Source organism: Pseudophryne corroboree, chromosome 6, assembly GCF_028390025.1.
Source record: "Pseudophryne corroboree isolate aPseCor3 chromosome 6, aPseCor3.hap2, whole genome shotgun sequence".
Taxonomy (NCBI): Eukaryota; Metazoa; Chordata; class Amphibia; order Anura; family Myobatrachidae; genus Pseudophryne; species Pseudophryne corroboree.
In genome coordinates, this window is record NC_086449.1 from 384,328,367 (window position 1) to 384,344,983 (window position 16,617).

General features: G+C 41.4%; 1 protein-coding gene across 4 annotated transcripts in view; it reads left to right on the forward strand.

Moving 5' to 3' along the window:
- The window catches only part of PLXNA4 (plexin A4), a 1,021,577-nt gene that overhangs the window by 583,991 nt on the left and 420,969 nt on the right, over positions 1–16,617 (forward strand). For all 4 annotated transcript variants that reach the window (XM_063926765.1, XM_063926762.1, XM_063926763.1 and 1 more), the window contains exon 5: positions 13,932–14,032. In XM_063926765.1, coding sequence (XP_063782835.1) covers positions 13,932–14,032 — 101 coding nt within the window. The remainder of the gene's footprint in view (positions 1–13,931; positions 14,033–16,617) is intronic.

Genomic DNA, 16,617 nt, shown 5'->3' on the forward strand with positions numbered 1-16,617 from the left:
TCACAACAGGGGTGTAGATAATCTCACATATCACATAATTACTATGATTGCATACCCTCCAACATTTTACACAGAAAAATCGGTACAAATCCGGAAAAGGGGCGTGGCCGCGGGTAAAGGGGGCGTGGTCACGCCCCTTTTCCTATACTTTCAATGGAAGTTTGGGGAGCCAAAAATCGGTACAGACCATGAAAAAAGGGTACTGTACCTATTAAAAAGGTACAGTTGGAGGGTATGTGATTGTTCTTGATATCTCTGTCACTCATAAAAAGCATGAGTTATGATCTATGCGGTTTCTCTGTAAGAAAGTGGAAGTCCCCAATCTCTGGGTCCCACCTGGGAGTACATTAATTTGCCTGGCATTGATTTATTATCAAGACATCAGAGAGAGTAGGAGAGCTATGGGAGATGTAATGCTATAAACTCATGTCAGAGGCAAGCACAGGAGAACCAGTAGCAGCAAGGTACAGGAAAAGGCTGAACTGCAACACATGACGTGACTGCCTAGGAATAGAAATAAGAGTCCTGCAAAAAATAACATCAGAGGGATGGACAACCAATAATCCTAGTGTTAACAGTGTTTACCATACATGTAGAAGACAGAATGAGACATGCCATCAAGTTATTTAATTGATGTTCTATGGTATTTTTTTAATTTTGTTTTTACAAACTACATTTTTATAGATTTTGCAAATAAATAAATAATATATATATATATATATATATATATATATATATATATATATATATATACATAAAATTTAAACTACAAGTTAAATATTATCGGTTCACTGAAAATGGTTTATGGATTATGAAGGCATTCCACTAAGGCGTAAATCTTCCATTCGTAGCGTAAACGCTGTTCTTATAGGTGTCACAGCCTAGTCTGAACTCTAGATAACCTCAGAGCTAGACGAGCAGATAATATGGGAACGCTGAGAACTGATTGAGTAATAAAATTGCATTTAGTAATGTTTAAGATAAATAATAAAAGTCTGATCCCGAATCCTGATTAAATAGCTTAGTTAGTTATGTGACAACATTAATTGTGCTTTTAAATTTTTATGATATCCTTGATTTCTTTCTACATCACTGTTGTCCACATATTTTATTGTGAGCTGCATACAGTATATCGTATTAATAAAACGTATTGTATTGTTTTATATTAAAAATACATATCATACAACATAGGCTGTTGAAAGGGGGGCTGACAGACAAAGGAACACTGTAAAGGAAGAATAACCAGTAGTAAAGTGATATACAGGTTGAGTATCCCATATCCAAATATTCCGAAATACGGAATATTCTGAAATACGGACTTTTTTGAGTGAGAGTGAGATAGTGAAACCTTTGTTTTCTGATGGCTCAATGTACACAAACGTTGTTTAATACGCAAAGTTATTAAAAATATTGTATTAAATGCCCTTCAGGCTGTGTGTATAAGGTGTATGTGAAACATAAATGAATTGTGTGAATGTACACACACTTTGTTTAATGCACAAAGTTATAAAAAATATTGGCTAAAACTACCTTCAAGCTGTGTGTATAAGGGCCCTCATTCCGAGTCGTTCGCTCGGTAATTTTCTTCGCATCGCAGTGAAATTCCGCTTAGTACGCATGCGCAATATTCGCACTGCGACTGCGCCAAGTAATTTTACAATGAAGATAGTATTTTTACTCACGGCTTTTTCTTCGCTCTGGCGAACGTAGTGTGATTGACAGGAAATGGGTGTTACTGGGCGGAAACACGGCGTTTTCGGGGCGTGTGGATAAAAACGCTACCGTTTCCGGAAAAAACGCAGGAGTGGCCGGAGAAACGGGGGAGTGTCTGGGCGAACGCTGGGTGTGTTTATGACGTCAAACCAGGAACGACAAGCACTGAACTGAACGCAGATGCCGAGTAAGTCTGAAGCTACTCTGAAACTGCTAAGTAGTTTGCAATCGCAATATTGCGAATACATCGGTCGCAATTTTAAGAAGCTAAGATACACTCCCAGTAGGCGTAGGCTTAGCGTGAGCAACTCTGCTAAATTCGCCTTGCGAGCGATCAACTCGGAATGAGGGCCAAGGTGTATATGTAACATAAATGCATTATGTGCTTAGATTTAGGTCCCATCACCATGATATCTCATTATGGTATGCATTTATTCCAAAATACGGAAAAATCCGATATCCAAAATACCTCAGTTCCCAAGCTTTTTGGATAAGGGATACTCAACCTGTAATATGTATTAGGTAAGAACCTGTAATGGAGTGCATGTGTAATTAATTTTCTTTTAGAGTATAGTGGAAAGAAACACTGACGTTCTATATATTTGGTGCTTTTATGATGAAGCTTCTGGAATGCCACTACAACATTCATTTAATAAACTTGGTGAATGTTGTCCAGATTTAGAGAGGCAAGCAGATCTTGCATGGCAGAGATTTATCATGGATTCTCAAGTGCGAAAATATGCAAATGGTAGTTTTAGCATTCCCTCTGTGCACTACTGTGCAATGGACAAAGCAAACTCTGCGACCCACACTTATGCATATCTGAGGAATACTAAAGTGCGCTTGTGAATCCGATACCTCCACCATCTATGCATCTTCTGTCAAAAAACTGACTCCTCAAGAAGCCCCTGTCTGGCTCAGATTCTCCCTTGTAACCTCTAAAGATATGGCCACTGTACCTGCGGTCCTGCCCCCAACAAAAAAAAAAAAAAAAAAAAAGAAAATGCTGTTGCATGCCTAATGATGCAGATGATACTCCCAGGACACACCAGTGGCACCTTCTATTTTAACAAAGATTTAAGGTTACCTCCAATGTGGGCTGGGCCAGGGGGCAGTGTGCAACTGTCCCCCTGACCGAAACAAGTTTAGTGATTCAGAACCACCTGCTTCTTGGCCACTCTGTTCTATAACCTGTAACCTCCTAGCTGTTAGCTAGGAGAGTAGGCTAACAGAAAATACTACCCCCATAGCAGACTACTAAAACATGCCACCAACGACCAATGGGGAGACAGGTTTCCTTTTCCAGGAAGCCAAGGCTTATCGGGTGAGTTTGTGTCAGGACTCCTGTAGTCTGGTTACTGCTGCTGCTTTGGGGGAAGAAAATTTCTTCCTGCTGGTTCCCACAGCTCTGAGCAGCCCATGAAGAGTAAAGAGGCACATTGGCAGAAGATAAGATTCAGTATTGGGCACACATTAGCACTGAGTATCACTGGGCACACCATAGTAATGGGCAGCACTGGCACACCATAGTAATGGGCCGCATAAAGCACACCTTAGTACTGGGCACACCATAATACTGTGCCAGCACTGAGTACACCATAGTACTGTGCCACCACTGGGCACCAGAGCCGTAATTAGGATGGTGTGATCCCATTTGCCCTGTGGGCAGAACCGGACACATCCATCCACGATCGTCAATGAGATGTCAGTGTTACTGTTAATGTGTATTCACTGCAAACCACTGGCCCACCAGAAGCTGCTGTCTCCTGTCTGCTTCAATGTGTAATAGTAGCTGCTAATAGTAGCAGTGTGCCCGGCTTCTTCCCTGCCAGACGTGGTGTTTGAGGGACTAGAAGAGACATCATGCAGATGTATGGGCGTGTTATGTCTGTATGCAAGGGCGTAGCTACCATAGGTGCAGGCAGTGCAGCTGCTATGGGGCCCAGAGCTGAGAGGGGCCCACCTTCCCTGTCACAGTTACATGTGTTATATAAAAATTTTTTGCCATTGGGTGGTATGTAGGGGTCCTTTCAAACTTTTTCCTTGGGGCCTGCAACATACCTAGGTATGCCCCTGGACCTGCTCATTGTAGTGTGGTATAAAATGAACTGGAGGGCAGGTTTGGGCTGGCTGCGCAATATCATAAGTGGCCACTATGACCCATAAAATGGCCGACCTGCATCTGCCTTCACAGCCTTGCTGCGAAGGTAGGGGATATCCACAAATCAGCGATGCCCCCAGCATGCAATCGCAGCCACTTGCAGTTTTGAAACTGAAGCTGAATGAGGGCCTAAATGAGCTGTCCAATCAGCCTTTGTAGCCATAGAGGGCTTACAGACTGCTTATGTTGTCTACTCTACTGTTCTCTCCCTTTGCAGTTCTGCCTTGAATTATATTGTTGAATTCTGAATTTGCGTGCCTGCATTTTTGCCCCCAGATTTTTATTCCAGATTAAATTGCAGGTGCTTTTCCTATTTCTGGAAAAAAACAATGTCATTTCTTTGACATTTCCAGTACCGACTTTATAAATCCAAATGCATGTGTTTATGCTTTCAATGTCCCTAATTTATTTCTACTCAGGGCATGCAGTTCCTTTCTTATTTTACAGCAGCTTTCATTTGGGAAATGATTAATGCTTTTCTGCAGTTTACTGAATGGAAAAAAATAAGGAAAAATAATTGGAAATCTTAAAACCTTCTATTAATGACTTAATGCACCACACTGAGTAACTTCTTACTGTATAATATAACAGCTCTCCATTACACCAAAACACATACTGTACAATGGAATCACAGTTAGAGGCTACTGCGCTTATTTTTTTTAAGCTTATGATTACAGTGATCTTTTAATGCCATACTAGCAAATGTAATATATGATTAAATTAGGGTGTCTGACTACGATGACATTCATCATGTTGACACTGATGAAATGTTGACATGATTAGAATAGTCTGGTGGTGACTTACCTGGTTAGGTGGTTATGGTAACTCCAACAGTGTCTTCAGGATGACTTCCAGTATATCCTGCTAACCCTAACCATGACCTTCTACTGCCAGTCCATGCAGAATGTAGACATTTCAGACATCAACATTATGATCATCTCAACATTATGGCATTCACCAATTATCGACACAACTGTCAACAGTATGATGCTGACATAATGACTATATCCTGATTAAGGGCCTAATTCAGACCTGATCACTGTTGTGTGAAATCGCAAAGTAGCCAGCTATCGAATGACTGCGCATGTGTAATGCACAGGCGTGAGGCCAAACTGAGAAAAAATCCTGCGTCTTTTTTGATCGCTAGGCATACGCACATTGACAGGAAGCGGACGTTTGGGGGTGGTAACTGCCTATTTTGTGGGAGTGTCAGGAAAATCACAGGCGTTCCCAAGCATTTTCAGGGAGGGTGTGTGATGTCAGCTCCGGTTCTGATCAGCCTGTTTTTTTCGCACTGTAGGAATAAGTCCTGGGTTACGCACAGACAGCACAGACTGGAAAAATCATTCAATGTTGAGTGAGTTGCAAACTGATTTGCAGCTGATTGGCATTTGCAAAGCTTTTCGCATGGCGTACGCAGACTTGCACGGGGCGGATTTTCACTGTGGCTGGGCGGCGTCTATCCGATCGCAAACCTCTGCAAATTCGCAGAGGTGCAATCAGGTCTGAATTAGGCCCTAAATTACATCACCATGCTCTGCCATCTTAGTGATCATACTAATGATGATGCATTTTGTGGTATCAGACACTTTGTGTCACTAAAGGATGCAAACTGCATCATCAAAACCTTCCCGCAGCCACATTTCAAACCTTCTCATAAAAGTAGATAGAAAAGGTAGGTATAGAAAGGGGTGTAGTATGGTATACTGGCGGCAGGGCTCCCGGCGACCAGCATACCAGCGCCAGAAACTCGACTGCCGGCATACCAACAGCATGGCGAGCGCAAATGAGCCCCTTGCGGGCACGGTGGCGCGCTATGCACGCCACGCTATTTATTCTCCCTCCAGGGGGGTAGTGGACCCCCACGAGGGAGAAAAAGTATCGGTATGCCGGCTATCGGGATTCCGGCGCCGGTATACTGTGCACCGCGATCCCGACCACCGGCAACATGAAGACCACCCACAGAAAGTATGTATATATTATACATATACTTTTGGTTAGTATTTTCCACCTAATATACCTTTATCTTTGTGATTTTCTTTTCTTTCTTTCATAGTCTAGGTTTAGACCGGTATCCAATTAGCTGCGGTAATTTACCACAGCTAATGGATTCAGCCAGGGCAATCTAATAGCTATCAAATAGCCCCGATACGTGGCACTTAGCATAATCTGCGATAAGCGGCCTTCGGAGCCGCGATAACAGATGGGATCAGGAGCTTATCCTGGATCCCATGTATTATGGCACGATCGCGGGTCCTTCTTCAGCCGATAAAATCAGTGTACTGTATAATTGGAGAGTGCGATAATGACCATCAGGCCTTTTTTATCAGCCGAAAAAGGATTGCACCTAATAGGATACCTTTCTTAGCATTACAAAGTTATTTATCATACATACTAGAGTGAGCTTCACTGTTTGATAGCAATAAAAGGTTGTCAAGTATTCTCACCAGTGATTGACATTATGAGATGCATTACACTAACCAACAAATAGTGTAAAATTATGAAATTGTACAAGTCTTTGTCATACCAACCAACATTTTAGAAAACTAAATAGGGACAAAATACTGTAAGTCACACCTCTACCCATCCAGCTGTACCATGTGCCATGCAGCAAATGATAGCTCTCCCTGCAATTACAAAAGAAATGTGCCACATAAGTATGTAAGGATCCGCTTACATTTACTTAATGCAATTAGTTTAGAAAAACTGCTTAATGGCACAAGTAGAGAATGTGTTATGAGAAGCCCGGCCTCTCCGTTGCCGAATATAACTTTGATTTGAAGTTTTGTCTCCAAATAAATTACCACAATAATACACTCTCTGGATCAAAAGTTTCCATCTGTGGTCAGAAGGTTGTGAACACACCAGTGACGTGCGGTCAGGGTAGGCAGGGGAGGCATGGTATGCAGGGGAGGTATGCTCCAAAGTGTTGACTATAATACTGATTAGAGTAATACAAAGAAGATATTCATAACTTATAATATCATCTTTGTATTATTCTATATAATGCAATCATCTTTATTGTAATCATTTTTACGTGTGTAAATCTGACTGTGATAGAAGCCAGTGCCTCCCCAGCCATTGACCTTACCGCACCTCACTGGAACATATTATGTATAACCTCAGTGGCAGGCAACAGTGTCGACATCACAAGAAACACAGCTACAAAACACTGCCCTTTATAGATCGCATAGATGCCTACAAAAAATGCAAGCTACTCCATTTCAGGGGCATCCTGTTCAGTAAATGCGGAGGTCATGTTTACCATTGACCTGTATAATGGCTATGTTCTTGAAGGTCATGATCTAGTTGATGGAGCTGACTTCACCTAAGGTAAAATGCTACAGGTTTACACCACATGTACATAATCTTAGGCAGTGGCTGTCAGCAGAAAGAGGATTATTTAGATATTATATAAATTAAAACAATAGATTATCAGATATAGGGAGCAATTAAATTGCCTTTCAGTAATTTACCACATAATAAATGATTCTCCCGGGGCTATCCAAGTTACCGAGAAGGCAGCCCCGACGCCGGCACTTATCTGGGATTTTTTTTGAACCTGGGATTCGGAAAACCACCCAGATAAGTGCCCTGTTTTTGAAAATGCGCAAAAAATACAGATCCATGAACTTACAGATGTATCCGCTTACATCTTTGTCGCAGTCTAAATGCCGTGGCACAGCCACCACTACCCATTACTTCAGGAAAGCCAGCGGTGATCTAGTAGCAGGGGTAGCAGGAAGCTAAGCTCCTACTATCCATAGCTTTTAGTGTAGGAACCAGTTTCCTGTTACCCATTGATTACATGAGGTGAGCCGCCAGCTGCAAGGGCTGTGGGAGGCCATTCTATGCTGTATTGCAGCAACACTGATATATGTTTCTTCCTGCTGCAGCAAACTAGGAGGACACATCTGTATCACTGATCCTACTGTATGTGTTTTCACCTGAAAACAGGAAATTTATCGGGCAGTAAAAATGGGTTCCAATTAGATTGCCTGGAAAAAACAATTGCAGTAAAATCTAATTTTTACTGTCAGGAAAATTACTGTGGGCAATTGAATTCCCCCATAAATGATATAATTAGATGATTACAATATGACTAAATATAGAAAGTAAGTTCTGTGAAACAAGTTAAAAGTAAAGACTGAGTTTTCAGTACTGATGAATCATCATTGTGACTGACCCATTTTAAAGTATAACTGACACAATTTTCCTCAGTATGGGATAATAATTTATTAAAAGTAATAACATGATTCATGGCATGTTATTAAGCAGTGGCTTTTAGGCATTTTACTTACTCTTATCATTGCTTCGGCAATATATTGGTTTGATAATCTATAATAGAAAATCTTTCTTATTGTGACATAATAATATTGTGTATTTGGTACTGCTTTTCTGATGTTTATTTTCGCAGGGAGTAAATTCTGACCAAAGTACCCTAAATGCTTGGCCTATAGAAGCATATTTTCCAAGCTGGCAAACCAACCAGTAGCCTTTCCCAGGCTGACATCAGGCTTTAGTAAATACCCTTGTGATGGCTTTATGAACTGACTAACCAGACCTGCAGCCCTAGCTCCGCTGACATGGAGAGCTGCAGGCTGTTTTCATGTGATAATAAAGAGATTTGGGTAATAAAATGCACCCTAACTTTGAATTACTATCTTTATTCAGAAGAGACGTCTTTAGACTGGGAGGGATGTTATATTCACTATTTTTCTTGGCAAGCATTGACAGTATCTGCTTGGGAGAAAAAGCAATTATTCTCATATGTTAACATTATAAAACATTAATGAAGCTTGCTGAAATGACTCAGAGAACAGAATTTTTTTTAACCCATTGTGAAAGCATGTTTTCTTTTACATCGGACCTATGTTTATGCTATTTTCAACTGATGCTGTGATAGAATGATACTTGTGTGGCTTGTAAAGAGACTGTCAATGTATTTTTCTCTATTCAATATCTCTGTGTTGAAGAATTCACCATGCTGAAGGTCTAATTTCTGTTTGTCATGTGTGGGAGTAGCAATTCCCTTTCTGGCTCCCTCTCTGCCCTTCTGTAGACAAGCTAATTAGTTGAACCTGGCTCCTGGCCTATGAATATCCAGGCACATTTCATCCTGGTTACTAGAAACTACTATATGTATTACTCCAGCTTGCTCCATCTTCTCTGTGTGAGCCTTTTTATACATTGCACATTACGTTTTTTAATATAAAATAAAATGAAGAAGATAATTTTCTCGGAAATAGGTAGATTGTAGGATATAGGTTTATTTGAATGAAATTGTTGCAACATTTTGTGCAATTGTAGTCTTGTGGTAGATCACGGCACTTTTCAGATGCAAATGTATGTGCTCTTGCTTTGTCATTCTGCACCATATGTGTGTAGATTCATGTAGTACAGTGGATAATGTATAGTCCATGAATCAAGCTGGGAAGATGACAGTCCGCTCATTCTGCTTTGTCGTGTGCTAGGTATTGGACTGGGCCGTATTCCGCAGATCAGATTTACAAAACAAAGAACAGTTTCAAAAATGTTGCTCATCTTTAGATATAAGGAATGCCCCAAGTGTAGGCCTACCAACTTACCATCAACCCTTATTCTAATGTCAGGTTCCAGACTGTGCACATGAATTATACATTGTTACTCTATTAGAGGGTCAGGCTGACCTCACCTCCTGTGATAACTGTTCACACCCCTTAAGCATGGGCCCCTATCACTGCATTCCCCCCACAGGGCCTACGTGCACCAGTCTAACACTGAATACTATGCAAACTGGTTAGACACACACAAACAGTAGCATATATTTGCCCCATGCACCTTGGTAATCTGCTTAGTGCACTTAACTTGGATTTGACGGGAGGTGGGAAATGAAGAGGTTTATTGTAAAAGATCACCTTAAACTCAAATCCTCCCAACATGTTGGAAAGAACCCTTTCATTAAATGTAACTTCACATTTTATCTCTTTCTTTTTGCCTTGTTAAACAGGAGTGATACTTAATTCTGTCTGAAACATGCACAAACAGCTGTTTCCTCTTGTTTGAAGGACAGACTCAAATTGATAACTAGGCCTCTAGGTGAGCAGAACATTCTAATCCCATCCTGCTCACATAAATTAAATGTGTAATCATGTTAGATTGCATTTTATATATTTTTATAGGCATGAAACCAGGCAACCATCATTTAATTGAGTAATAAAAATGTTTTTAAACAATGTGTCTTGATGCCATGATATGTATTGTTATTATTCTTTTGCCATTTGTAGAACATAACATATTTTGGGTCATTTTTTTTTACTTTGCAAATTCTCTTGAGCTTTGTTAGGCGAAGAAAAACGTGCTTTGTAGGAGTTTTGAAAAGAAAATTGCAGCTGTTCACCCTGGTTTTCCCCAGCTAAAAGACCTGCTGTTTAGTTTAACCAAACTCCAGGAGCGATAGACTCTTGCGGGTACGGGAGTATACGAAGTAATGTATAACTCAACAGAAAAACACTTTGTTCAGTTAATACCAATAGAGACTATTGCCTTGGCTGTTCATCAATACACCTTGACTAGAGGATGTCTGAATCAAATGCTTTTTGAACTGGCCAATATGCTCCATATGGGTTATTTTAGTGCATAATTGAAAGCGCCAGTTTAGTTTACTTTTCCCTTTAAAAATGCTACTCTAATGGTGTGTCCATCTTATGTACTGTATATTAGATAACAATACAATAATGTCTACAACTTGCAACAGGAGGTATGAAAGCTTTTCAAATATGGACACAGTCTTTTTTCTCTCCTCCCCATTTTCTTACAGTATATAATTATCTGGTAAATCATCTGCCAGATCTCACTGGTTGGAATGAAAATCTGGTATTGGATGATAGCAAATGACAGTCAACCATTTGCTCCCAAACACTGGAAAATGGAAAAAAAAACTGTCGTTTAGACAAATTGGTTAAATCACGGATGCCATCCTCCTGCCCAACAACACTGCTGGGTGGGTGATGAGGTTTATACCATCACCATGTAAACATGAAAAACTGCTTATACAAATATAAATTCTTTCACAAAACATCAGCAGAATAAGAACAACAAACACAATAATATAACACATAAACAGTAAACAATATATGATAATGAGCAGCAATATAATTACAAACTTAAATGGACTAAATTAACCTACAGTATAAATATAAAACCAAGGATTCATTTACTCCTAGATGATGAATCCATCATGCTTCATGTTCTAGTATTAACAAGAAATCATGAGCACTATCCCTTACAGCAGGCTTTTTCAGCCAGTGTGCCGTGACCAGTTTCAAGGTGTGCCGCGAAGCCAGAGCAGCTTCCTGCACCTTCAGAGTGAACTGTTAGCCCGGGCTCTTCTTAGAGGATCAGTCGTGCTCTAGCCATGACCTATGCCTTGAAAACGGTGTGATATCATAGGTTACGGCCAGCCCACCAGCCTGCATACACATCTTTCCTTACCCACCCACATCCGAACCTGCCCAATCACCCACTGCTCAGTATTCGCAGAACTGCACTATGAACAACCCCCGCTACTGAGGGACAGGGAGGAGGACAGCTGATAATAATATTTGTTATTTTATTTCTCCAGTACGGAACAATAGGATTTCAATAGAATTTATGTGGGGAGAATAAGAATTTATGGATTTATGGGGGAACAATGTGAATAATTCATGTAGGGAGCAATAGGATTTATGTGGGGAGAAATGTGATTGATTTATGTGTGGAGCAATAGGATTTATGTAGGGAGCAACATGATTTATGTGGGGAGAAATGTGATTGTTTTTTCTGTGTAGGCCAATGTATGTGTGGATTTTTTATTTTATTTCTTTTTTTACTGTGAGGGCCAATGTGTGTGTTTTGTTTTTTTCTGTGGGGAACTGATGGTGTGCCTTGGCAATTTTAAAATATTGTTCGGTGTGCCGGGAGTAAAAAAAGGTTGAAAATCACTGCCTTACAGGTTTTTGGAACTTGATCGATCATATGATAGCCAGGGCCGGTGCAAGGTCTCTCAGCACCCTAGCAAAACTTGAGCTTACTGCCCCTAACCACCACCAATACCCACTTCCCAGCCCTTCAGATGAAAATGTTATTAATAAGTGCCATAGCTACTGCTTACATCCTTATTTTTGTGATAGGCAGACTCTGTGGTGAACCCCCCCAGATCCCAGTGCCCTAGGCAGCTGCCTAATGGTAGAGCCAGCCCTGATGATAGCAGATACTGGCTAGATTATGTTTAGCCTTAACAAAATGCTGTGCGATGCTAGACCCACTAAGTAGTGCTACATATATTGTAGACTGGTGGCCAGACATCCTCTCTTCAAATTTACAGTTGATATATATATATATATATACACACACACACACACACACACACACACGTGCTCATCTTGATGCGATGCATACTGCATGTCATAATTTAGGAATTCATGAACGATCGCAATAAGTTGCAGCCGACATATATATATATATATATATATATATATCACTCCAATAGACAACGGCACTCGGAGGTCATAAACCAGGTGAAGAATTTATTTCATATCATTGACGTTTCGGGGCAGCAAGCCCCGTCCTCAGAATGAACACAGAAGAAGTACTTCTTCTGTGTTCATTCTGAGGACGGGGCTTGCTGCCCCGAAACGTCAATGATATGAAATAAATTCTTCACCTGGTTTATGATCTCCGAGTGCCGTTGTCTATTGGAGTGATATTACATTGCTTTAACTGGCACCGGAGCATGTTGATGGTAGGATTTGAGTGCCGGCATACACTGGAAGGATATATATATATATATATATATATATATATATAGAGAGAGAGAGAGAGAGAGAGAGAGATGCTCAAACATGAAGCGCATAACTGGTGAAGCATAGATGATCGGGGACAGTGTTTCTATTGATTGAGGGAACATTCCTCAGATTAAAATGCGACTGGACCTGAGATCATAATATCTCTCCACAAAAAGCATTGTGGCTAAGGCTGAAGCTCCCATGTTCTGTCCAGGCCCTCAGCCAAGGGGAATCTAATCAATATAGACAGACAGAGACGAGCAATGGAAATTAGAGCAGCCAAGTAATGAGATGGTGGGTAAAGTCTGCTATCTGCTTTCAGCACGAGCTGGGACCTGAAAATACATTCCTCACTGGGCTTTAAGAAAACACATCCATTATTTAGTCTCCAATAAAAGAAATGGTGAATGAGAGATGCAGTATGAAAGATGTATGGCCACAATGCTGACTGCTACATACAATATAATGCTCAATTACAAGGTATTAAAGACTTGTACCATGAGGAACACATTACAAATCACTGGATATGCAGAGCTATATTTATTCAGATCTGAAATGTAGATGCAGTATTAGCTAGAAGAGTTACATGCCACTATTGTCACATAATATTCCAATGCACATATTATGATATGACACCGCCGCTGTCCTTATTACTTATGCAGTAAAAGGATTCCCTATGCTTTGTATGGGGAAGTGTTTGCAGGAGAGCCCATGCGATGGTCACCAGTGATGATATCCATTGCAGGCTGTTGGTATTGATAAATATAGAGATTCCCTAAATCCTGCAAAATTGGCCAATTTTCCCTAATTGTATTTAATTACTTTTCAGTGTGATGACTCCAGTAGGTAGTCCATATAGGCAGTGATCTGATTTTGCACTCCTGCATTGTCATAATATACTCAGTGCAATATGTGACAAAACCATCTGGCCAGTTCTTGGTGTATGGGTGGCTGAACAAGACGTACATCTTTATAGTGTGATGCTCATTTGTAAAAAAAAAAAAAAAAACTTCCATATAGTAATGGCTTAGTTATTGATTGGATTATATGTCCTATGATTCAAAAATAGTGTCAGTTTATTCATTATTCTCTCAAAACCGATCTGTTTTTGAAGGTACTGTATGTGTTTATGTTGTGTACATGTCATTTTTTTTTAGACATATAAACTCCAAATATTACCTATTTAATGAATCGAAATGCATGACACATGAGGTATTTTCTGACATGTTTCCCACTCTTACTGTACCCGACAGCTTGCACGAGTACCTGTTGAATCCTGTGGTCAGTATACTACATGCAGTGATTGTCTGGGCTCTGGGGACCCGCACTGTGGATGGTGTGTACTTCATAACACGTGAGTAAATGATCATCCTTTTTACACATTGCGTTCAAAATATCTAGCCATCTAAAAATTAGTCACAGGTAACAATTTACACAGTGGTCAGATATAATTGTGTCAAAGGAATAACAGTGTAGAGTTATTGTGACAACAAAATTGTCCACACTGTACTTAGAAAAGATTAGTTTAAGGTATTGACGTTCTGTAATTTAGAAATAGTTTGTTTTTCCATTTAGAGTTGACAAATTTAGGATGTGAGAATTGTGGGACTGGGGTAAATTAGTGTCTGTTATTCTTCTTTTCAGAACAGAATAAAAAAATTGATCTGTTTTTCACCAGACAGAAAATTGTGCCCTAGAGCTGGTTCTCAGCATGGTGGCAGTTAGGTCTCATCTACAATAGCGGTAATGCCTTGTAGCTGGTTTCATCATGCACTATACATTTGCGTCCTGCAGCACACAGTCTGTCCTTCTGTAACCACCAGCTCCAGTGGAATCAATTCCTGCGGACTGTTGTCCCTGTCAATCACTTGACAGGGACATGACAGTTGTCCAACAAAAATTCAGGGTCAGGTGCATCATCGTTTTTAGGGGTTCATTCCAAGTTGATCGTTGATCGTAGCTGTGCTAAATTTAGCACAGCTACGATCATCTTCCCTGACATTCAGGGGGATGCCCAGCACAGGGCTAGTCCGCCCCGCATGTCAGTCCGGCCCCCCCCCCCCACACAGCGGCGATGCCTTTGCACTTCAAGAGTAGCTCCCGGCCAGCGCAGCTTTAGCGTGCTGGCCGGGAGCTACTCATCGCTGCCCGGGCTGCAGCGGCTGCGTGTGACGCCACGCAGCCGCTGCGGCCTGCCCCCCGTTCGGTCCAGCCACGCCTGCGTTGGCCGGACCGCACCCACGAAAGTTCCGCCCAGCGATCGCCTCTGCATGTCAATCAGGCAGAGACGATCGCATCCCTGCTACGGCGCCGGCGCATGCGATAAACAGCAGCGAACGAACGGGTCAGAATGATCCCCTTAAAGAGTAATAAAATGGAGAGTGAAAAAGTGCTAGTCAATCAGCTCCTAACTGCCGTGTCACAGGCTGTGTTTGAAAATGACAGTTAGGAGCTGATTGCTGTCACTTTTTCACTCTCCATTTATCACTCTCTAAGCGGTGATGCATCTAACCCCCAGTATTCTTTTTGACTAGTGGAGAAAAGTGTAATAGTAAATCACAAGAGTAACAAGACCTATAAGAGATTAGTGATGGGAAAGACAGACAGTGGGGTCTATTTATAGTATGTATAAGTCATCATTGACTTGTAGTGATCATTATTGATGCGATATATAGTAGTTTTAAGTAGTAATTCATAAATACTTTCATGTCCAGAGAAGCAGTTCTTAAATCTGCCCCCTCCATGATCCTAGTGAGTCATGCGGTACTTCCAGATACTGCATTCTCAGTCTTTAGGACCTAACTACATATGTTTCGTAAATGAGCAGAGGGTCAGCAAGTTGGCCGTGGGGGAAACAGGTTAGCTGGGGACAGCTATAATGCCCTGGCTGAAGGCTGTAGACGCGCAGAAGCTGCTGCTGGACACGCAATGAGGAGGACCTGCCTGGTGCCCACTAGCAGTATGGAGGCAGGGGACATTTTTATCAGCCTCCATGCAGCACCATGCTCTGCAGATAGGTTGGCATCATGAGGTGACAGCATTGTGGAGAGGCCAGTGACACACTGACAGCGATGCAGGGACTGCTGGCTGCTGCTGGTCATTGTTATTCCTATGAGAAGGGGGGGGAGGCGGACAGACATACACACTAGTGATGAGCGGGTTCGGTTCCTCGGGATCCGAACCCCCCCGAACTTCACCCATTTTACACGGTTTCGAGGCAGACTCGAATCTTCCCGCCTTGCTCGGTTAACCCGAGCGCGCCCGAACGTCATCTTCCCGCTGTCGGATTCTCGCGAGATTCGTATTCTATATAAGGAGCCGCGCGTCGCCGCCATTTACACTTGTGCTTTGGAGATGATAGCGAGAGGACGTGGCTGAGTTCTCTCAGTTTCTGTGTTCAGTGTGCTGCAAATATCTGCTCAGTGTGCTGCAAATATCTGTGCTCAGTGTGCTTGCAAATATCTGTGCTCAGTGTGCTGAAAATATCTACGTTCTCTGCCTGAAAAACGCTCCATATCTGTGCTGCATTGTAGTATATAGTAGGAGGACAGTGCAGAATGTTGCTGTGACCACCAGTATATATATAGCAGTACGGTACAGTAGTCCACTGCTCTACCTCTGTGTCGTCAAGTATACTATGCATCCATACCTGTGCTGTATTTTAGTTGTGCGCAGTATATAGTAGGAGGGGACAGTGCAGAATGTTGCTGTGACCACCAGTATATATATAGCAGTACGGTACAGTAGTCCACTGCTCTACCTCTGTGTCATCAAGTATACTATGCATACATACCTGTGCTGCATTTTAGTTGTGCGCAGTATATAGTAGGAGGGGACAGTGCAGAATGTTGCTGTGACCACCAGTATATATATATATATATATATATATAGCAGTATGGTACAGTAGTCCACTGCTCTACCTCTGTGTCATCAAGTTTA